The following is a 23139-nucleotide window of genomic DNA, read 5'->3' as shown; positions in this document are numbered from 1 at the left end:
ATATAGTTAAAGAGCTTAAACCATTCCTGGTAAATAAAACATTTAGTAATGTTATACAAGTTTAGCAATTATGATTTCTTTTCAATATGCCTATTAATGTACTTTAAAAAGACACATCTGTGGCCGGGCGTGGTGGCTCATGCCTGTAATTCTAGCACTCTGGGAGGCCGAGGCGGGAGGACCGCTCGAGGTCAGGAGTTTGAGACCAGCCTGAGCAAGAGCGAGACCCAGTCTCTACTAAAAAATAGAAAGAAATTAACTGGACAACTAAAAATATATAGAAAAAATTAGCCAGGCATGGTGTCACATGCCTGTAGTCCCAGCTACTCGGGAGGCTGAGGCAGTAGGATTGCTTGAGCCCAAGAGTTTGAGGTTGCTGTGAGCTAGGCTGATGCCACGGCACTCTAGCCTGGGCAACAGAGTAAGACTCTGCCTCAACAAATAAATAAATAAATAAGTAAATAAAAAATAAAAAGACACATCTGAAATCAACTTCTACACGTACTCATTCATGAGCTCTAAGAGAAGGCACAAGGACAAGTTTCTTTTCTGAATCCCACAAGTGATTATGATTACATCTGACAAGAATTAAAAAGCCCGGTCAGCTGGGTACAGTGGCTCATGCCTGTAATCCCAGAGATTTGGAAGGCTGAGGTGGGAGGACCCCCTGAGCACAGGATTTCGAGACCAGCCTGGGCAACATAGTGAGACCTCATCTCTTAAAAAAAGAAAAAAAAAAAAAGAAAAGAAAACAACAAAAACAAACCCTGGTCAGATTTTAAATAAATTATCACTTATACTAATCAGTGTTAGACTAAATTAAAATTGTTTCTAGAAATAATTCATAACCCTGAAGCTCAGGGCATCAGAGTCCAAGTGTTTCAAGTGGTGGAAGTCATAATCTCTGCCACCATAATGAGTCTAAATTCATTCAACATTTGATGAGTAGCCACTGAATATCAGTATCAGGTGGACACAGACGAGTAAGGTGTCTCTGTTCTTGGGAACTTAAAAGCTGGTGATAATAGTTGTGTATAATGACATAAGGCAAGTGTTTCCCATGGTGTGGTACATGTTTGCATATCACTGGCTCTACAATAAGCAACCCAAGTATTCCTGAGATCAGGGTTGTCTGTGTACAACAGGAAAAGAGTAATGATAGCCTCTACTATGCAATAGGCTCTTTTCTGCAATAATGGCATTACTGGCATCAGTCTTTCTGAGATGCAGAAACAGCAGCAGAACTTGAGCTGGAACTTCCCAGGCCTACCAGCTCCCCTTCCCTCTGTGGACACAGATTTCCTACAGACTGTAAAAAGCCAAGCCAGGTAAACCAGACAGCCCTCTGCATGCTCATTCATGGTCCACTCACCCACAGACAGCCCTCTGCAGGCTCATTCATGGGCCGCTCACCCACAGACAGCCCTCTGCATGCTCATTCATTCATGGGCCGCTCACCCACAGACAGCCCTCTGCATGCTCATTCATGGGCCGCTCGCCCACAGACAGCCCTCTGCAGGCTCATTCATGGGCCACTCACCCACAGACAGCCCTCTGCATGCTCATTCATGGGCCGCTCACCCACAGACAGCCCTCTGCACGCTCATTCATGGGCCACTCACCCACAGACAGCCCTCTGCATGCTCATTCATGGGCTGCTCGCCCACAGACAGCCCTCTGCACGCTCATTCATGGGCCACTCGCCCACAGACAGCCCTCTGCATGCTCTTTCATGGGCCACTCCCCCCCTGGGGTTTGCAACAAGGGCTGAAGGAAGAAGAATCAGCAAAGGAAAAAAGAGTGGCATAAATGGCAGGAATTACCTTAGAAACCCAATCACAGGTTCAGATGAGCTGGGCCACTATAACCCCACCTACCTACAAGTGCCATAAAGTTTCCTTTTAAAAAAAGGGAGTCACTTAGAGAAAACTATTATGTAAATAACATTATAGGCTATATGAGAATATGGCAGAATTATGAAAGAGACACAAAATGACAAATTATAAAATACTACTGTAAGATATATACAACTAAACAACATATAAAGCATTATAAAATTGCCCCATGAAAGATACAAGAAATAAGTACCATAATGATCAGAGAGAAGAAATCAATTCCAGTAAAGACGGTGAGGTACAAGATTCAAAGAAACTGAGAATTATTAGGCTGAGTCTAAATGAATGGACAGAAGAGGCTAAAAACACTAATAAAAGCAAGCAGTAAGCAAGGAGCTTAATTTAAGCAAGGATAGAGATATCCAAAGCACAGTCAGAACACAGTGAAGATACTTTACAAAGAGATAAAAGATTTCTAGTTTTTTTTTATTTTCTTACATAGAATTGTATTTATTTAGGTTTATTATATATTTTTAGACAAATAATATAGGTTAGCAAAAATTTATTAGTCCAATGTATATATGAAAATGCCATTTACAAAATGATATACAGGCGGTCCTTGACTTAAGATAGCTCGACTTTAAGATAGCGCAAAAGTGACATTCAGTAGCAAATGTACTTTGAATTTTAAATTTTGATCTTTCCCAGGCTAGAGATATGTGGTACAATATCCTCATCATGCTGGGCAGCAGCTCAACTGATACTCTACACTGTACCGTGTTGCCAGATGATTTGCCCAACTATTGGCTAATATGTGCTCTGAGCATGTTTAAGGTGATCTAGGCTAAGCTGTCATGTTTGGTAGATTAAGTGTATTAAATGCATTTTTAACTTACTATACTTTGGACTTACGATGGGTTCACTGGGATGTAACTCCATGGTTAAGTCGAGGAGTATCTATATATCAACAGAGCAATAATAACCATATTATCATAGCTCTAAGATCTGAATAGTAGTAAAAACCACACCATGATAGGTGTTTCATATCTCTTAACTTTTCTGAGGTCTCCTAAAGCCACTTAGGAAGCATAAAGCATCTTTACTGCCTTAAGCCCTTTGGTTAGATTTCTATTACTGGCTCAGCAAATTCCAAATAGGCAAAAAGGTGAGGAAAAAAGTAATAGAGAAGAAAAAAATCTGTAAAGTGAGTAAATTAATTGAGGGGAGAATTACAGTTACAGGAAAACTGGAAAGACAAAGATTCTCCTTTTTTATCCTGAAAAGATTAATTCTTTAAGACAAAATGTGGAACAATAAAGATTATTAAACAGTCCTTAATATGCTTTTAATTACATTTTGTTTTATACTATAAAATAATTAATGCCCCCTCAAACTATTTTATGTGTTCACACTTTGAAGCAAATGGTGTAACTAAGTGTCCAAAGAAATCATTTTAATCCTAGCACAGTTTGCTTGTGACTTTGAAAATAACAGTATTAATTTTTCTCACCTATATAAGAAAGAAGCTGGACCAGATGATATCTGAAGTTTCTGTCAGTTCTAAATGTTAATGATACTGCATTACTTATATAGCTAATCCACTACTTCCTTTTTCATAAACTATACTTCTTAAATCAGTGTTTTCCCTAAATATAGTGGAAAGTTTCCAAAACGTTTCACATTTTAGAAATTCCAAAATTCAAATCTACTTCTAAGAATTAAAAATAATTTCCTTACAAATAAATTAAAGTCCTTTATTTCCTACCATGTTCCTAGAAATATGGAAACATTATTTAAAATTTGGAACTGTATAAAAACCTTAAAGCAATAATTAATGAAAGTAAAACCGTAAAAATGTCTCCATTAACTTAGTAAGTTGAAGCTTTGCATTAGAAAAAGGTATTACATTAGAAAATTAAGTAGATTACCTATTTTTGGTGAACCTCTGCAATCATAGTACTTAAAAATATAACTACTTTCTTCTGCATAATTTTAGTATATACTTGCTAACTTTCCTGAATTTCCAAAACTTGTATGTAATTACTTTCCCATACATTTCCAAGGAAAGTTTTCATTTACCATTGCAAACATTGATTTATTAAATAATAAAGTAGAAGTCCATGCTTTATAAGTCAGCAATACATTTCTCATAGAGAATTAAAGAAAAAAATTTTCCTATCACAGATAGTTATCAATAGTCTGTTAAGTCTTCCAACCAATATTTCATTAAAGAAATTAAGTGGGAGCTGCATTTACACATGATGCTCGTGCTTTGGTCATTCTCCGAACCAGGGCTTCTTGTCTTTTTCTCTGAATTTCTTCAGGAGAACATTTTCTATTTTTCTCCTCTTCCTCTAAAAATTAAACAAAATATAGGTTTTAGTTTTATCGCCTACAAAGTCATTCTGAATATGAGCTTTAATTTCCACTATTTTATAACCCAGATTTGCCATATTGGCCATTAAATCAAACTAAACTACTAAATACAAGATTCCAGGTGCATACAAATAGATATAATGCTCCAGGTCAATAGAAAATCAAGCACTGATCGACCTGTCCCTATCTGACACACTCTTTTCATAGTGTGATAAAATTCAATTTGATTAAAAACTGTTTATTTTGACTACCCATCAAATAATTCTTGTGAATAATGACATCTAATTTATATGACCTATGAATGAATATCTTAAAAAAGAACTGGGATTTTAAATGTTATATACACTTTAGTAGAAAACTAGGCCAAATATAATGAGTTGGATATCAATACCTCAAATACTGTATTTGTACTATTAAATAAGCTTTATTAATATTCACATCTATTTTTCCTCTATAGAGTTATAAAGTTTTTATTTCATCTATTGAGAAAAAATATTTTAGAGTGACAGAATGAAATCTCTCATGTGAAACTGGCCAACTGTGACTCACTACAAGATTTTTATTTGGAGGATGTATTTTGTAGAAACTTTAAAATAGTCTCCATTAACTTAGAAAGTTGAAGCTTTGTATTAGGAATTATTTTCTCATTTAAATAATATTTTTAAGTTTAAGACCATCCCCTAATACATATTTAAGTAAACTTTTATTGGTAAAACTGTTTGTTGTAAAATACACCTTCTAAGAAATAAGAATTTGTGATACTGTCAGAAGAGAAATATTATTTATACTGACATCTAGAAAAAGATTCAGAATTTATTATAAGACATTTCTCTTGTTAACTAAAAGAGGCATTTTCCAAAATATATTCTGTCTCCCCTGTCTTTCTGGGTATAATCAGAAATGGGAGAGGGTATTCAGGGTAAGAAATATATACTTTAAATAAATTCCCCAGATAATTCTGATGTATTTTATTTCCTAAGCTAGTTATCTAACAGACTGTAGCTATTTTTCCTTACAGAAAGATACTAGAAGACACTTTATAATTAGTTTGACTAATTATTTAGTATTTTAGTCTCAAAGTCTAGACACACAAAAAAACTCAGGATACACACAAACACAGAGAGTTTACAGATTCAATTGATTATATGAAAGGAAAACAGGTTAATAATCTACAACAGCAGAAAAGAATATAACCTCCTAAAATTGGTCTTACAATTGGCTTGGTGATATTTTAGAAAATAATTTCAAATGATATCAAGTCACACCATGAAAACTGATTTAGGGAGTCATCCATTTTTCCCATCAGTCCTTCCTTCAACTCAATCTATAATAAAAATACACAGCCAAGTCTCACACTATTGCAAGGTACTAAGCAAAAGTGATTAATTCTTTACTTTCATTTTAAAGTGCAGGGATTAGCAACTTTTTTCCCATAAAGGGCCAGAAAGCAAGTATGTTAACCTTTGAGATCTCTTTTTGCAACTGCTCACCTCCACCACTGAAACACGAAAATAGTCATGGCTAATACATAAACAAATGATGTGTTGTTTTCAAATAAAACTTTGTTTATGGACAATGAAATCTGGATTTCATATAATTTTCAAATGTCATAAAATAGCCTCCCTTTGATTTTTTTTAAACCATTTAAAATGTAAAAACCATTTTTAGTGTGCTGGTTGTACAAAAACAGGCTGTAGGGTGGATTTGGACAGGCTATAGTTTGCCAACTCCTTACTGAAATCAACGAGGAAGTGAGTTTTGTTTCAAAGATATTCCCTGGAGAGCAGATTGCCATATATGAAAGTAAAAGAAAGGAGAAACACTAGAAAACATCAACAAGGTTAATATTAATTAAGAGATTGCATACTGTCAATAAACTTAAAGGAAAAATTGATAAAGTAAGCTAAAAGGCAGACTATCCATCCATAAAAAATGCAGATGGGATGATAGGAGTTTTAGAAAAACTCAAATACTCCAGAGAGATTTAGTCTTTAATGGAATTATAATGACAGTTGGCCCTTGAACAATATGGATTTGAACTGTGCAGGTCCACTTATATGCAGATTTTCTTCTGCCTCTGCCATCCCTGAGACAGCAAGACCACCCCTACTCTTCCTCTTCCTCCTTAGCCTATTCAATGTGGAAGATGACAAGGATGAAGACCTTTATGATGATCCACTTCCACTTAATGAATAGTAAATGTTTTCTCTTCTTTATGATTTTTTTAATAACATTTTCTTTTCTCTAGCTTACTTCTTTATAAGAATACAGTGTATGATTCACATAATAAGTACGTGTCAATTGACTCTTTATATTACCTGTAAGGCTTCTAGTCAACAGCAGGCTATTAGTAGTTAAGTTTTGGAGGAATTAAAAGTTATATACAGATTTTTGACTACATGGGGGATTAGCACCCTTAATCCCCATGTTGTTCAAGGGTCAACTGTGTATCTAACGAGAACATGGCTGAATTAGTTACAATATATCCACTTTAGTATAACCTTAAATATTTAAAATTATTAGAGATTGACAACAATTTTTAAAGTTTCAAATATCTAGTCTGAGCTCTAATGTAGAGAATTATCCATTGTCAGTGTTGATAATATAAATTGGGGTAACATTTTGGAGAGAAATTTGGTGATATCCATTAAAATTTAAAACTTTCTCTTATATCAATTTTTTAGGAATAGATAAAATCATATAAACATGCACAAATTTATATAGAAGGATATTCACTGGAGCATTGTTTATAATTGCAAAACACTGCAACCAACCTAAACATCATAGAGAAAGTTAAATTATTCTACATCCATATAATACACCACATAGTCATTAAAAAGTCATTGAAGTAAATCTATATATACTAACAGGAAAAGATAGCTATAATATATTAAGTAAAGGCAAAAGCAAGTTGCCAAATAGTGAGTATATGACTCCAGCTATTTAAATAAATTTATAGGCATACACACATATACATATATTTATACACACACACACACACACACACCTTTTTATATGCATAGGAAATGCTACATGATGTACACCAAACTGTTAGTAGTGGTTTCCTAAGGAATGGTTGTGGGAAAGGAGAAATAGAGGACTTAACTTTTTACTTCAAATTATTCTATACTGTTTTACTTCTTTCTTTTTAAACAATCAATGTATTACTGTTATAAGTTAAAAAGAAGAAAGTCACTTAAATAGTAAAGTTGTAGCAGTAATGCCAACCAAAGAGTCACTGAATATTTAATTGCAACTTGTGATAAAAGAAATTAAGAAATAAAAAATAATCAAGGAAAAGACCTACTTATAGACTCATCAAAGAAGGCCTCTATGAGAAATTAATACTTTTATTAAGATACAAGAAAGCACCAAGAAAAAAGTGAGGGTGGGGGAGTCAAATGTTGGGATGAAGTAGTTTTAGTCAAAGGGAATAGCAGTCTAAGTTCCTGAACTAGAAAAGAACACATGAGAAATGGAAAGACAGCTGGTGTAGCTGAAGCTTAGTAGGTAAGGGGAAAAAAAGGAGAGGCAGGTTAAGGAGAGATAATCCAGGGCTTTGTAGATGACAGTGTCAAGTATGGATTTTATTTGAAATGTGATGGGCAGCCACAAGGTTGTCTTAAGCATAGGGATGCCATGTTTGCCTACCTGGTTTTAAAAGACTATTCTGCTATTTGGAGACTAGACTTGAAAAGGGACACATAAAAGAACTGCGATAGTCAAGAAATGTTGGCTTGGACAAGGCTGGCAGCAGTAGAAAGTGAGAAAAATGGATAGTTCTTGAGATATAATTTTTGAGGTAGAAACAGTGGAACTCATTGACAGAATGGAGAATTGGGGAAAAGAGGAACTGGAATCAGAAATGACAGGTTCTATCAAATAAGTAAATCACAACTTTAACCATCACAATTATAATGTTTTATATTAGACATGCTAGCAAAAGTGTTTAATTAGAAAGCTCTAAATTTTAAAGCATTGTTCACCTCACTGTTCTACTAAAAGTAGGAGTAAGATTACTCAAGTTTTAAAACAATGGCATATTTAGTAAATACAACCTTAAAACAGTGTAATACATACATCTAAACTTACAATTTTCCAGGAAATTATTCATAAATCATTCAGTAAATATTTACTTAGTAACTATTACATGCTATCACTGTATTAAGTACTGGGAAAGAATTTGATGTAATCTTTTGAAAATTAAACCACCTATTCTTCATGTACTACAGCATAATTATTTGCAAGAATCACTTTAAGAATTCTAGTTAAACATCATAGGATAGTTTTACCTTATTACGCTCAAAACAACAATTAACTAGTTTTATTAATTTTCAAAGAAAACTATTTCATACATACCTTTTGAAGACTGTTCCAAAGATTGCTGTAGAACAGCCTCTCCCAGTAATGGACTGACAGTAGTAGTTTTCTTTTTCTCCAAACCCTGTGTAATTTTGGTATTGGACATACTTCCTGTTACACAATTTTGATCAAACTGAGAAACAATCTGAGAATTATTCGTCTTTGTAAATGTATACTTTGAAAATCTAACTGTATTGTTAAGGTTGCTCTGAGCTTCATCTGTTATGGTCTTATGGGATAGTTGCTGAGTACTCAATTTCTTCTTATAAGCAGCAATTTCTGTATTCATATGATCTGAATTCACATTCAAACTTGAACTTCCTGCAAGAGCCAATTTAGAACTATTCACTTGTATTGGAACATTAGTGTTACTCCAAGAGGCATGCAGATTATTGATCTGACAATTTGAGTTCTTAGAATACATAGTGAAATTTGGTGTAGTGCCTAAAAAACTTGGAGAATTTCCACATATTTCTCCTTTGTCCACCTTTACTGATTTATCTATTTGTGAGCTATTTGTTAAGGAAGATGTTTGCACTGAGATGCTGCCCAGATTCAAATGCTTTGATTGTACCAAATGACTTCCTTGTTTAGATGTAGTAAACATGTTTTTGGCTCCATGTTTGGAATTATTATTGATCACAAGTATGCTTTCTGATGTCTTGGTATCCTTTCTAATGTCCTGTTGCTGAGTTAGTCTTTCAATATCATCACATGCTTGGTATAACAAATCATCATCTACATCATCTGCTTCCCAGGTATTCTCTAACTGATGACATGCTTCAATAATTTCATTGGCAAAGGATGGATCATTCCAATCATCAAAGAAAGAAGCTAATTTTGATGCATTAGTCTGATTTGGGTTACTAACACTGGTTTCATTGCCTAGAGTTTCAGAGCCAAAAAAATCAATATCAACAGGTGCTTTAATAGACTGATTAAAAATGGGCTTATTTTTTTGTTCATTAGAATATCTTGTGTTCAAAGCAGACTTCTTTTCAGAAGCATTTACACTCGAAGTAAATTTAGTATGAGTAACTTCCTTTATTTTTGTCAGATTAGATGCAACTGCATAATCTTGAATTTTATCTTGGACAATTTTATTGAAAGGTTTCTCAAATTTCATCTTATTTTCAGTGGATGGTAATTTGTTTGATTTATCATTTGGATTTGGTGAAAATCTATATTCTCCAGCATCTATTAATTCTCTGTTATGTGTCTTTGAAGGAAGCTCTTGTAATATTTTTGCATCTCTTAACCTGATATCTAGACTTGTATTTGTTCTTGACTTACTTTTATCATTTTTACTATTAAAGGTACAAATTCCCTTTTGATCAGTAACCCAGGCTGTTTTAGATGGGAATAGTTCAGGCATTTTCACATTTTGCATAACAAAAGCTTCATTACATAGTAAGTTTTCCCAATCATCCTCAAAATCACTGTTACTAAATGCATCAGTGGTCTTATTAGAAGTTTCTGGCTCCTTAGTAAAGGAAGTCACACATGATTTTGTCATTATGGTAGTATCTGCTTGAGGAGAAAGTGAACCCAGGCTTTTACTTGGTAATGTTTCGGTGACCAGAGTTTCATTAGTAATGACTTTGTCCTCTTTCAAAGCATTTTTCTTTCCAAAGGTAGTATTACTGGTGTTCAAAGAAGCTTCTTGGCTTAACTGTCCACTACATTTCTGAGTAGAACCATCGAAAATGGCATTAAAGGCTGCTTCAGCATTTTGATCAAATGGCTTCTGACTGCTATTGTGATCATTTACCACAGATATCTTGGTGTTTCCTTTGATTGGCTTCTTTATTACAGCATTATCTATTTCAGTACCTACATTACATAATGACTGCATCTGTACATTATAATTATTTACAGTCTCTGTTTCTGAAATTGTCTGGATAAAATCGTAATTCCTCTTGTTTTGCTCTTGGATCACATCTAGCTCTTCCATATTTTTATCAAATTGTTTAGCCAATTTCATAAGTTCTTCCTCTTGATTTTGAGTTTTTAACCTATTAAACAACATTAAAAATTATAACTAAGAAATGTTCTAAATGACATTATATTCAATTATTATTTAACATATTTTGATGTTAACACGCAAAAATTTTAACACTTACGTAATTACTTTAACTCCAAAATTTTACAGATTAAAACTAAGAAAATTTTATTAACTATTTTGATATATTCACAAAACCAAAAAAAAAAAAAAATGTTTTTTTTTTAAGAGACAGTGTCACTCTGTCATCCAGGCTGGAGTGCAATGGCATGATCATAGCTTATTACAGCCCCAAACTACTGGGTTAAAGCAATTCTACTGCCTCAGCCTCCTGAGTAGCTAGGACTACAGGTACACACCACCATGCCCAGCTAATTTTTTTATTTTTGTAGAGATGGGATCTCACTCTGTTGCCCAGGCTGGTCTGAAATCCTGGCCTCAAGTGATCCTCCCGCCTCAGCCTCCCAAAGTGCTGGGATTACAGGCGTGAGCCACCTTGCCTGGCAAAAAAGAATATTATAAAAAAATATTTACTTCACTGAAACTCAGAAAATCTGAAAAGTCAGAACTCACTTTGTACAGCTGATTTTTGCTCTTGATTTTCCTTTTGCTACAGTGGGAGTACAAGGAATAGCAGTTTCACCGATCCACACGCCCAGCATAGAGTTTGTTGTTGGTTTTTCATCCTTTTGGCAGAGGGGGAAAAAAGAGGTATAAAGTACCAAAAAAAAAAAAAAAAAAAAAAATGAGAGAGAGAGAGAGAGAGAGAAGTGAAAAAAGAAAGGAAGAAAACAAAACCTAACTACTTTGAATTATTTTCTTAGAGCAATAAATTCTGGTGGGTGATAGTCAAAAACAATCAGAAGTTGGGGGATGGCAATAACAAGTTACAAGAAGTGATCCATTTATGTTTCAGAGAATGAAAACATTCTGAACTACATATTGCTTATTTTCAAAAAAATTAAGTTTTAAGAATTAAATTATTTATCAAATGCATACTTAATAACAAGAACACGTTTTTATCAAAATAAAATGGATATTTCAATTGTCATAAGATACTCATACAAACATTAGTATCAGAAACAACAAACTGTGTGGCAGAAATCATCAGAATTGAGAATAAAGAGAAATACATATGGAATTGTTTCTGTATCATCTGATTCTCCAAATTTTCCTCATCCTCACTATAATCTTTATCTAAAGTTGGACAATCCATGTTGACCTAAATTAAGAACAGTTAGAAGTAAGGTCAGGACTGAGTTACAGATAAGAGCAAGGTTAGAACTGATGCTAAGAATGAGGTAGGAATAAGAACAAAAAATAAGAACAGAAAGAGAAAAAGTTTACCTACTCTAGATTGGGATAACATATAGGAAAAAGCCATTTTAGATCTGGATATTTTTGCATGCCTTTCAATCAGTTGATCACAAAAAAATAAAGAATGAACTTTATGCATCAATTGTAAACCAAACCAACAAATCAAATTGATTAACCATTTTTTACTCTATGTTATAGTACCTAGAATGAACATAAATAACTATAACACATGGTTAAAAATAATCTTATCACTAGATTATAGGTTACTGAAAGACAAAGACTATGATAGCTTGGCATCTACCGCAACACTGGGCATAAAGATGTTGGTTTACATTTATTTACTAGAAGGTTTAGGTGAAAAGACCCCTACAACTTGGTACTTCAAAATCCTCACAGAATCAACAAGCAGTTTTTCAAATGTCCACTTGAACCTAGTTGACTTTAGCTTTACAAATACTCAAGAAAATAATTTTACTTTCAAACTCAATATTTATTTTCCCCTTTTTTTCAACAAGAGTCTTGAATTTTAAGAAAAATAACACTCTTAATGATTTAATTATGGACTATACCGTTACCAAGTAATTTGAAACTCAACCAATTTTCAAAGAATTAAATTATGACAACTTTATGTGTCCAACTTTATATATGCATGGGTCCTATGTGTATGTTTGTATATTATTTGTGTTATATTTTATATATTTCTTCATTAATAATTACATAAATTAGTGATTCCCAATTACAATCCAGGTGCTGTATAAGGTATCTAAATATATTATATATTATTTCATTTAGTCCTAAAGAGTATACTATGTAAAGCTTTATGAATAATGGTAAGATATATACCATCTTCAAATAAACAACATTTGTATAAAAAGTATCCCTGAAAAGTGAAATAACTATCCAATTAAAATGGAAGTACATATTTAAAAAATATGCTATCTCTGAAAACACTGAGAGGAAATGAAATAATGATTTGAGGAAAGTAACTCACCTAAAAATAAACATAAGTATTTGTCATTCTGAGAACATGACAAGCTTTTAAAGAGACCTTGATAATGCTTTAAAAATGCTCAGCTGAAAAGGGTAACATTTAAAAGCAACTAATTTCACTGTATTTTTTCTTTGATACAAGTTACCGCTTGTGTACTGTTGCCATTTCTTTATGTGAGCTATTACTTCCAGCCCATTCAGGTAAAGGGTCCAATAATTTATTCAACTATCTTTTTATCACTACTTAGGCTGGCCAGCCCAAACACATTTTATTATGCTTCTTTCATGTGAAACCCACAATTAATGAAGATCTACTACTAACTTATAGAGTAAGTAGTATTATGGCACAAATGCTATTTAACTAATGAACCATATGTAAAATGAATTTCTATGACATGCCAAACGTGGAATGTAGAGCTAGTAGCAACAGAGATGTTTTGACTGTGCTAGCTGTAATTTTGGATATTTTATAGCTGTTAAGAAAAACTTTATTTCCTGTCTCTTCCACCTGGATGATGGTGATTCCTCATAACCACATTTTGGGCCAGAGCCATCAATTGTTTATGGCTAACGTAACAATGTTATGTTTCCAAGGGCATGTTAAGGAAAAATACCGTACTTCGTTCAGAGAAGACACTATGGAAGACAACTGGATGTTCTCTAGATTTAAATATTGTTAAATAAGAAAAAAGAAGAGAGAAAAGTAAAGAAACTCAGAACAGTTTCGTGTGTCGAGCCTGTGCTTCTTAGTTATAGCAGTATGATAAATAGTATTAGTCACTGAATTCCTTTGTGTCAAATGACTGACTTAAACTTATATTTCTATTTCACTGAAGCAGTACAAGAACTGAAAATTTGAAGATGGCTTTATTACAGTAAGTAACAACCTTAACATAACCTTACATTTATAGTGCTCTATAGTTTACAAAGAATTTTTATCTTATTTAATCCTCATAGTGATCTAATGAAGAGTTCAAGACAAGTAATAATTCTAGTTTATGGCTGAATGAACTGAAGTTGTGAAAGTTTAAGTAACTTGCCTAAGGGTCACCCAGCATAGGAGGCTGAGTGAGGACTACATTTAAATCCAGTGCTCTTGCCACTTTTATAAGTGTTTCCTGGTAAGCCAATGAGTATTAACAAGAGCAGTTTCAATGAAGAAAAGCCGTACTATAGATAGCAAACAAATACTGATCACAAAAATTATAAAAGTTTAAATTTTTATTAATTGCCCTATTCTATTATTTTAGTAACTTGAAAAATGATGCCATATGTTAAACACAACATTAAAGACAAAATAAACACAAAGCTCTAGTCAAAAATCATTACTCTAAAAAAATTAAAACAAGATATATGCCCGAGAAAACATATACATTACCAATTTTATATTATGTTTGTTTTTTTCAAAACATGTATTTCAGACGTAGAAAAGGTAAAAGTAATTTTTGCTGCTCTATTTTGGGGAAAGAGAATTATAAAAGACAAAACATTATTTTTCATTTAAAGGAACTGTACAAAGACTTAGAGGCACATTTTTCACTATTTTACAAACTATAAAACTGATATTTACCTGAGGAGCAATACGATTAACAATATGTGAAATCTCATCGCTATCTGTGGTGTAAATATGTTTTTTTCTTCCTTTACCTAAAGAAACAAAGACATTGCTATAAATTTTAAACAAAAAAGCTTATTTTTAAAAAATAGCTGTCACTTCTTCAAAAATGATTTTAATTAGTGTAGCTTAGATGACTACACACTATATATCACATACATATAGATAAAAATCACATAAGATTCTTAAAAAACATCTGTTGTATAAGTTTCTGATGTTGTTACCCAACTAAAATTCTACAGTTAAATCCGAATCATTTATCCAATATTTACTCACATAAAAATGTTAATAAGTTACCTAACTGCTTTGTCAATGGAGAATTTTGATCCCAAAAGATATCGTTCTGTCCATCTGGATCATTAGGAGAACTGAAGGTAGATGACAATAAATCCATTTTCGGCACTCTCTTTGGTGTTTCATACCTTTCTACATAAAATATGATTAAAATAATAATTGTTACATTTTAAAGCATTACTTTACTTCATAATACCCCAAAGTCAAATAGCTTAGACTAATTTTCATAGTCAAATATAAAATTTTTTCCCAGAGACGATTGTATCACTTGAACCACCACTGAAATGCTTGTTTCATATTAAAAAAAAAATCCATGTAGCACTTCACAAATTTGACATTATAAATAGCAAGTATTTTCAGATAATCTAGAAGCTCTATGAATGCATTATACAATACTATATAACTTGGTCGCTCCATTCACTCATCATCACTGGACTTGGAGGTTTTGGGGAACCACCTGTATGTAACTTATAGGTAGATTTCAAAAATTAAGTGTCCCAACAGAAACTTCAGTAAAAGTCTGTTTCACCAACTCTGTCCAACCTATATTAACTACAGTACTTCAGAAAGCATTAGTGATCCAATCCTTGGGAACTTTTGCCTAGAACCATTTTTAAATTTCTACAAAGTTTTGTTTTTGTTCATTCCCAAATTGCTTTATGGGAGTAAATTAAGAAACACGTAAGGTAACAAAAGCAGTATTTTAAGAACACGCTCTAGGAAAAGATTTTTGTATGAGTTTCAATCCCTACCAGGATTTTTTAGAACTCTTTTAAAAATGAAACACCAAAAATTGATGAGGATGAGAAACCCTTAGTTTCCCACTTAGAGGTATGTTACACATAGCAACTTCCGGTTTATTCATAATGAGATGAGACAACACCAAAGCTCTGAGGAGAGGAGCTATGGCTTTTCACATGGCCCCTTCTCTAAAGCACGTCAGGGCAAAAAAGTTTAAAGGCAAATAAATTCCCTGGAATAAGCTGAGAGCAACAGGCCTATGAGCTGTTCCTCCCGGCTCCACCACGGCTGCGGACTGGAGGAGCAGCCTAGACGGCCGCGGCCCTCCCACCAACAGGTAAACCCCATGACGTATTCCTGCGGCACGGGCAAGTGCGAGGCCAAACCTAACCGGGCAGTGCTCAAACTCGGGGACAGAGGCCGTGGGGGGGTGGCACGCGGTTACTTGTGGACTCGCGAGGGTTATTCTGGAACCCCAGAGAAAGAAAACGCACTTCCAGGCTCCACCCCACCGCCCTCCCCGATTCCCCCGGTGCAGGCTGGGCTGTGGGGGTGCAGCGCCCAAGCCCAGGCAGGCCGCGCTGCCGGCGTCTCACCCTCGGGGTTACTTTTACTGCACGAAGCGGCCGCTGGCGGCTGCTCTTGCTCCCGCATTGGCCCGGGAGGCCTCTCTCCGGCCCCACGGAGCCCAGAGCGGTGGGCCGACTTCAGCCGCCTTCTCCCTGGCTCGACCACCGAGCCGCATTCCTCAGCCGCTGGTGTTTTGCGCGGCGTGTTCTTCAGGCCAGGGCTGTCCCCATGTTTCCTTCGCCGACTCATGGCCTATGACCTGCCTCCACCAGCCGCTTCTCTCCTCACATTTTGCAACCGGAGGAGCCGGGCAACAGCACTAGACGCAACACCCCAAGCAAACGGCCGCCGCCATTTTTGCCGAAGGGGCGCGCGTATAAGGCGGCCACTCATTGGCTGCGCCCGCGAGAGGGGCGGAGCTGTCAGGGTGCAGGCGGCGCGCTTCCGTCCGCAACCTGGACTGGATTCTGTTGGGGCGGGGCGCGGGGAGGAGATTCTGCTCGGCCTGGAAGGCAGAGCTGGTAGGGCTAGTGGTCAGCTCTACTTAGCTGAGAGTGGGAACTTGTTGAGGTGGAAAGGAGGTTGAATACACTAGCAGCTTTGTATTGAATTTGCAACGAAAACTGCACATTCCATTCAGATTATTGTGAATTTGTCAAGAAGAGAAAATAAAACTGCAGTTTTTCATAGATGGTAAGTGCATAGAAAAATCCAAAAAAGTAAACAAAATTAACTATCAGAATTGCTGATTAAGGTCAATATTTAAAGATCAATGCATTTCAACAGATTAGTAACATATAAAATTGAAGTTCTAAAGAAATATTTATAATAGCATATAAGATAGCAAATAACTGGGAATAAATTAAATCAAAGATTGCCACTTCTACAGAGAGAAGTGTAAAACATTTGTGAAAGAAATCGAAGCCCTAAATAAACGAAGGGTTATATTATAATATGTTCATGGGTTGTGATTATCAATATTATTACAATGTCAGTTTGTCCCAAATTGCCCTATAGATTCACTGAAAATACATTCATAGTCCCAGTAGAGGGGTGTGTGTGTGTGTGTGTATAAAACATGACAAGTTTATTCTAAAATTTATATGAAAATGCAAAGGACTAAAAATATACCAGAAATTCTTGAAGATGTCTTGAAGAATAATGAAATTGGATATCTACTAGATATCAAGACGTACATAAAGTTATGATAATTATTAATAAAACAGTGTTAAAATGGTGAAAGGATAGACAAAGATGAAAGAAATAGGATACATAGCCTAGGAACAGCCTTCCACATCAAAGGACACTAGACTAAAGATAAAGGTGACCCTCCTGAGCAATGGGAAAAGGACTTTTGAAAATAAATAGTACTCAATTTTATATTCACCTAAAGAAAGGAAGAAACATGGCCTTTACCTCAAACCATGTCCCCAAATCAAGTGTATATTTATTATGAATTAATTATAAAAGGTAAAACAATATTTTAGGAGATATAAATTGTCTTCATGACAGAGAATCAATTTTAAATAGAACATAAAAGTCACCAACTATATAGAAAATAATTATAAATTCGACTACATTAAATTGATAACTTGAGAACTTTTGTCCATTCAAAGACAACATTAACGAGAATGAAAAGCAAGGCACAGATTGGGTGAAAATATTTATAAGACATATAATCAAGGGCCCATATAGAGGATATATAAATAACTGATATAAATCACTGAGAAAATGATTGACCATCAATTAAGAAAAATGGATGAGACACTTGAGCAGGATCTTCACAAGAGAAAATCTAAATGGTCAACAAAGTTGTAGAACGGTGCTCAGCTCCACTGTTAATTAGAAAAATGCAAATAAAAACCACATCAGAATGGCTGAAATTAAAAAGACTGTCAATACAGCTATCAAGGAAGTAGACCAATGGGGGAACTGTTCTATACTGCTGGTAAGAGTATAAGTTGGTACAACTACTTTGGAAAACAATTTTCAATCTAGCAGTCCCACTCCTAGGAATATACTCTGTGGAAATGCATGAATTTGTTCATCAAGATACATTTTATAAAAATACTTTTAGCAGTAAAATTCAAAATTACCCCACACTGTAAGCAAATCAAATGCCTTTTAACAGTAGTATGGTAAATACATTGAGCTATATTCACATAACAAAATGCTACATAGTAAAGAAAATGAAAAACTACACCTCTGTGCAAGAACATGTATAAACCTCACAAACATAAAGTTGAGGAAAAAAGACTAAATGCCCTCACCCCCCCTTCATTATATTATGTAAATATTATATAAATTTCAACAGGCAAAATTCAACAATGATGTATAGGGATGTAAGCATAACTGTTAAAATGATAAAGAAAAATCTAGCAAGTGATTACCATAAAGGTCAGGATAATAGTTACCTTTGGGAGAAGAGAAGGGATAGTGATTAGAAGTGGACAGGGAGGGGAGTATCCCATGTATTAATATTTATTAGCTTTGTTTATTTTCTCAGTCTAGTTGATTAGAAGAGTGCTCATTTTGTGATAATTTGTTGAGCTATACATTTTATTTTGTGTGCTTTCTGTGTATATTATATTTATGAAGAAAAATTTTGAAAATTTTAATGTAAGGCAAAAATCTTAGTTTCCACTGATGAAGTCATATATTTCTTCTATATTTGTAACTTACTCTGTTTTTACTCTTCAGTTTGGCTGATAGAAATCGTAGAACTAAATTTGAGGTTTATTTCTAGCAAATCATAAAAACTGTTAAGACCAAATAATTCCATTTTCTTGGACCTTCTACTAATACATTCCCTTTCCATGACTGTTTTTAACATATATTTATATATGTGTGTGTGTGTGTATGTATATATATATTTATACATACACACACACACCCCGTTGTTTGTTTTATGTTTTTATGACTGGGTATGACAGGAATATAAGTAATGTTATGTCTTTTAAAATTCAAATTAATTATTTGAACCTCCACTTCCCTAAATGAGTTGGAATATTGTTATTTCTCTCAGCGATCTCTCCTACCTCTGAAATGCCCAAAAATACTAAAAGCATAAAAAAAAAGACTTCATTTACCCAAAGAAATTCCCAGCTTACATTTAGGAAATAGTTGAAATGGTTTAAATAATTTAGTGGTGCTTATAGGAATAATAACCATATGATAATCCTTTAAAACATTAATGCTGCAAATAAAATAACCGTGAATAATTTACCATAACTGTCCAAATTCTATAGGGCGTAAGTAACCATTGTACTAAGGAACAACTTGAGCCTAAAGAACAGGCTTATTATTTTAGCACACCTAGGGTGGCTATAATCTATAATCATTATTTGGTAGGAAACTATCGTAAGTTTTAGCTTGAAAGTTACTTATTTCACACAATCTGTTACAGTTCTAAATGTACTTCAAATTAAGTGTACTTCCTGAATATAACTCCTGAAATAAGTATCGTACAATTAACTCCTTAATAAAATGTTTTTAATGTGAAACAAAAGTCCCATAGGCTTTCGAATGCAAAAAATCCAAATTTTGGCATTTCTGAGCATTTGACTAATTTATATATATAAGTAAGGTTTAATACAACTGAAAACTTCAGTAAGTAAAATGTTTGCTTGGTTCAGTTATAGAAATTATTCATAAACTTGAAGGTAATTATTAAGCCAAACATTGAGACACTGAGAGTTGCTAAGGAGCTTCTCTGCCTGCGCTGTCCTCCTCCGTTACATGACAATGATGCTATCTGCTGGATCAATGTCTAAGTGTGAGCAATGTTTGTTTCAAGAAAAAAATAACATGATCATAATTATGTGATTATATTTACATTATACATACAGAGCTGCAGCTGAAAACCTATGAGAGTACAACTGGCTAAAAGTGAACAAGCAGCAAAATGAGTAGAGGTTTTTTTTACAGCCTTGTTACTGCTATGTTTTTACCCTAAAATGCACTTGGGTAAATGCTGGGCTCATTTTCCCCTCAGTCCTGACCTATCTGCGTTTGTAACTAGAACCACCCACCATGCCTAACTGCTCCATCAAGAGCCTCTGCTGCTTAGGTGATGTGTCTGGCCAGATCTGACTGTCACAAAAAGATACATTGAGACAACCATATTCTCTCTTGGAGATTTGAGCTAAGAATTTGCTAAAGGGCCCTGTGTAAAACCACAGGTTTTGGGGGGAGGGAGTTTGGGAAGGGAGTTCAGAAACTATAAAGAAGACTGCTGGGAGTGGAACCAAATGAAGCAGCAAAATTATGCAGACTGAGAGCTACTGAATTAACATCTGTTGATTCTGGATACCTTGAAACCCAAACAACAATTCAGCTCCAGTGTCCCTCAGGCCACATTCTATTGTGATTCCAGTCTTTTCCTTTTCTCTTTCAATGTGAGCCCTTACAGTAAACTTCCTTTCCTTGATGGTCTCTATTCCTTATATCCAAACAACCTCCTAAAACAGAGCAAAAACACCAGCAGTGGAACAAGGGTCATAGTCTTAATTGTTCCTCAATTCTTGAGAATGAATTAGGAACAGAGAAATGCAAGGTACAAAATGCTTTATTTTTAAATGCTATTTGAAAAACACAATACCAACGCCACCCTTATGGACATGATGATTGCTATAAAATTTGGCAGAATCACATTTAATTATAAATGATTTGAGCGGCTTTTTATAATAAGTTAAAAGAATATTGTTCTGAGGCCGGGCGCGGTGGCTCACGCCTGTAATCCTAGCTCTGGGAGGCCGAGGCGGGTGGATCGCTCGAGGTCAGGAGTTCGAGACCAGCCTGAGCAAGAGTGAGACCCCGTCTCTACTAAAAATAGACAGAAATTATCTGGCCAACTAAAAATATATATACAAAAAAAAAAAATTAGCCGGGCATGGTGGCTCATGCCTGTAGTCCCAGCTACTCGGGAGGCTGAGGCAGTAGGATCGCTTAAGCCCAGGAGTCTGAGGTTGCTGTGAGCCAGGCTGATGCCACGGCACTCACTCTAGCCCGGGCAACAGAGCGAGACTCTGTCTCAAAAAAAAAAAAAAAAAAAAAAAAAAAAAAAAAAAAAAAGAATATTGTTTTGAAAAGTTCAAAATTGAGTGCCACAGAATCCCATTTAAAGATAGAGTTGGTATTTTAATAGGGATGGCGTTGAATCTGTAGATCACTTTGAGTAGTATAGACATTTTAACAATGTTGATTCTGCCAACCCATGAGCGTGGCATGGCTTTCTGCCTGTTTACATCCTTGACTGTTTCCTTCCTTAGTGTTTCATAGTTGTCCCTGTAGAGGTCTTTTACCTCCTTAATTAAATATATTCCTAGGTATTTTATTGTGTTTGTTCCTATTGTGAAGGATATTGTGTCTTTGATTTAGTTCTCAATTTGACTGTTGTTAGCATATAGGAATGCTACTGATTTCTGTACATTGATTTTGTAACCTGAGACTTTGCTGAATTTGTTTATCAATTCCAGTAGTCTCATGGCAGAATCTTTGGGATTTTCTACATATAAGATCATATTGTCAGCAAAGAGCAATAGTTTGACTGCTTCAGTCCTCATTTGGATGCCCTTGATTTCCTTCTCTTGTCTGATTGCTCTGGCTAGGACTTCCAGCACTATGTTGAATAGAAGCAGTGATAGAGGGCAACCTTATCTGGTTCCAGCTCTAAGTGGGAATGCTTTACAGTTTTTCCCCATTTAGTATGATGTTGGCTGTGGGTTTGTCATATATGGCTTGTATTATTTTAGGTAAGTCCCGTCTATGCCTATTTTGTTAAGCGTTCTTACCAAAGGGTGTTGAATTTTGTCGAATGCTTTTTCTGTGTCTATTGAAAGGATCATATGGTGTTTGTTTTTGCTTTTATTTATGTGGTGAATTACATTTAATTTAAAAGCTTTTGCACAGCTAAGGAAACTGTCACAAGAGCAAACAGACAACCTACAGAATGGGAGAAAATATTTGCATGTTACACATCTGATAAAGAGCTGATAACTAGAATCTGTATAGAAGTCAGGAAAATCAGCAAGAAAAAAAAAATCAAACAACCCTATCAAAAAGTGAGCAAAGGACATGAACAGAAACTTTTCAAAAGAAGATAGACTAATGGCCAACAAACATGAAAAAATGCTCAACATCTCTAATCATCAGGCAAATGCAAATCAAAACCACAATGAGATATCACTTATCTCCAGTGAGAATGACCTTTATCAAAAAGTCTCAAAACTGGCCAGGCGTGCGCGTGGTGGCTCACGCCTGTAATCCTAGCACCCTGGGAGGCCGAGGCGGGAGGATCGCTCAAGGTCAGGAGTTCGAGACCAGCTTGAGGAAGAGTGAGACCGCATCTCTACTAAAAAAAAAAAAAAAAAAAAATAGAAATTATCTGGACAACTAAAAATATATGTATAGAAAAAATTAGCTGGGCATGGTGGTGCATGCCTGTAGTCCCAGCGACTTGGGAGGCTGAGGCAGAAGGATTGGTTAAGCCCAGGAGTTTGAGGTTGCTGTGAGCTAGGCAGATGCCATGGCGCTCTAGCCCGGGCAACAGAGCCAGACTCTGTCTCAAAAAAAAAAAAAAGTTCCAAAACAATAAATGTTGGCATGGATGTGAAGAGATAGGAACACTCATACACTGCTAGTGGGACTGCAAACTAGTACAACCTCTGTGGAAAGTAATATGGAGATACCTCAAAGAGCTACAAGTAGAACTACCATTTGATCCAGCAATCCCATTACTGGACATCTACCCAAAGGAAAAAAAGACGTTTTATAAAAAAGACATCTGCACTAGAATATTTATAACAGCACAATTCACAATTGCAAAGATGTAGAAACAACCCAAATGCCCATCAGTACATGAGTGGATTAATAAAATGTGGTATATGTAAACCATGGAGTTCTACTCAGCCACAAAAAACAATGATGATCTAGCACCTCTTGTATTATCCTGGATAGAGCTGGATCCCATTCTACTCAGTGAAGTATCCCAAGAAAGGAAAAACAAGTGTCACATGTACTCACCATCAAATTGGTAT

The 23139-nt window shown here is 35.0% G+C and overlaps 1 protein-coding gene across 2 annotated transcripts; it reads right to left on the bottom strand.

Annotated features, from left to right (window-relative positions):
- Window positions 1–3698: 3698 nt before the first annotated feature.
- On the bottom strand, window positions 3699–16455 carry ETAA1 (ETAA1 activator of ATR kinase). Of its 2 annotated transcripts, XM_045549747.1 has the most exons (6): window positions 16129–16455; window positions 14795–14923; window positions 14453–14529; window positions 11149–11261; window positions 8571–10588; window positions 3699–4189 (listed from the first exon to the last, which is right to left on the bottom strand). In XM_045549747.1, the coding sequence occupies exons 1-6, from the start codon at window positions 16349–16351 to the stop codon at window positions 4071–4073; spliced, it is 2679 nt and encodes an 892-aa protein (XP_045405703.1). In that variant the 5' UTR covers window positions 16352–16455; the 3' UTR covers window positions 3699–4070. The 2 variants fall into 2 exon arrangements, with proteins under 2 accessions (XP_045405703.1, XP_045405704.1); XM_045549748.1 differs by lacking the exon at window positions 16129–16455 and having other exon boundaries at window positions 14800–14874.
- Window positions 16456–23139: the final 6684 nt, after the last annotated feature.

The sequence above is a fragment of the Lemur catta genome, chromosome 4, assembly GCF_020740605.2.
Source record: "Lemur catta isolate mLemCat1 chromosome 4, mLemCat1.pri, whole genome shotgun sequence".
NCBI classification, from domain to species: Eukaryota; Metazoa; Chordata; class Mammalia; order Primates; family Lemuridae; genus Lemur; species Lemur catta.
The sequence above is the reverse complement of the archived record's forward strand: the minus strand, read 5'-3'. Positions and strand labels throughout refer to the sequence as shown.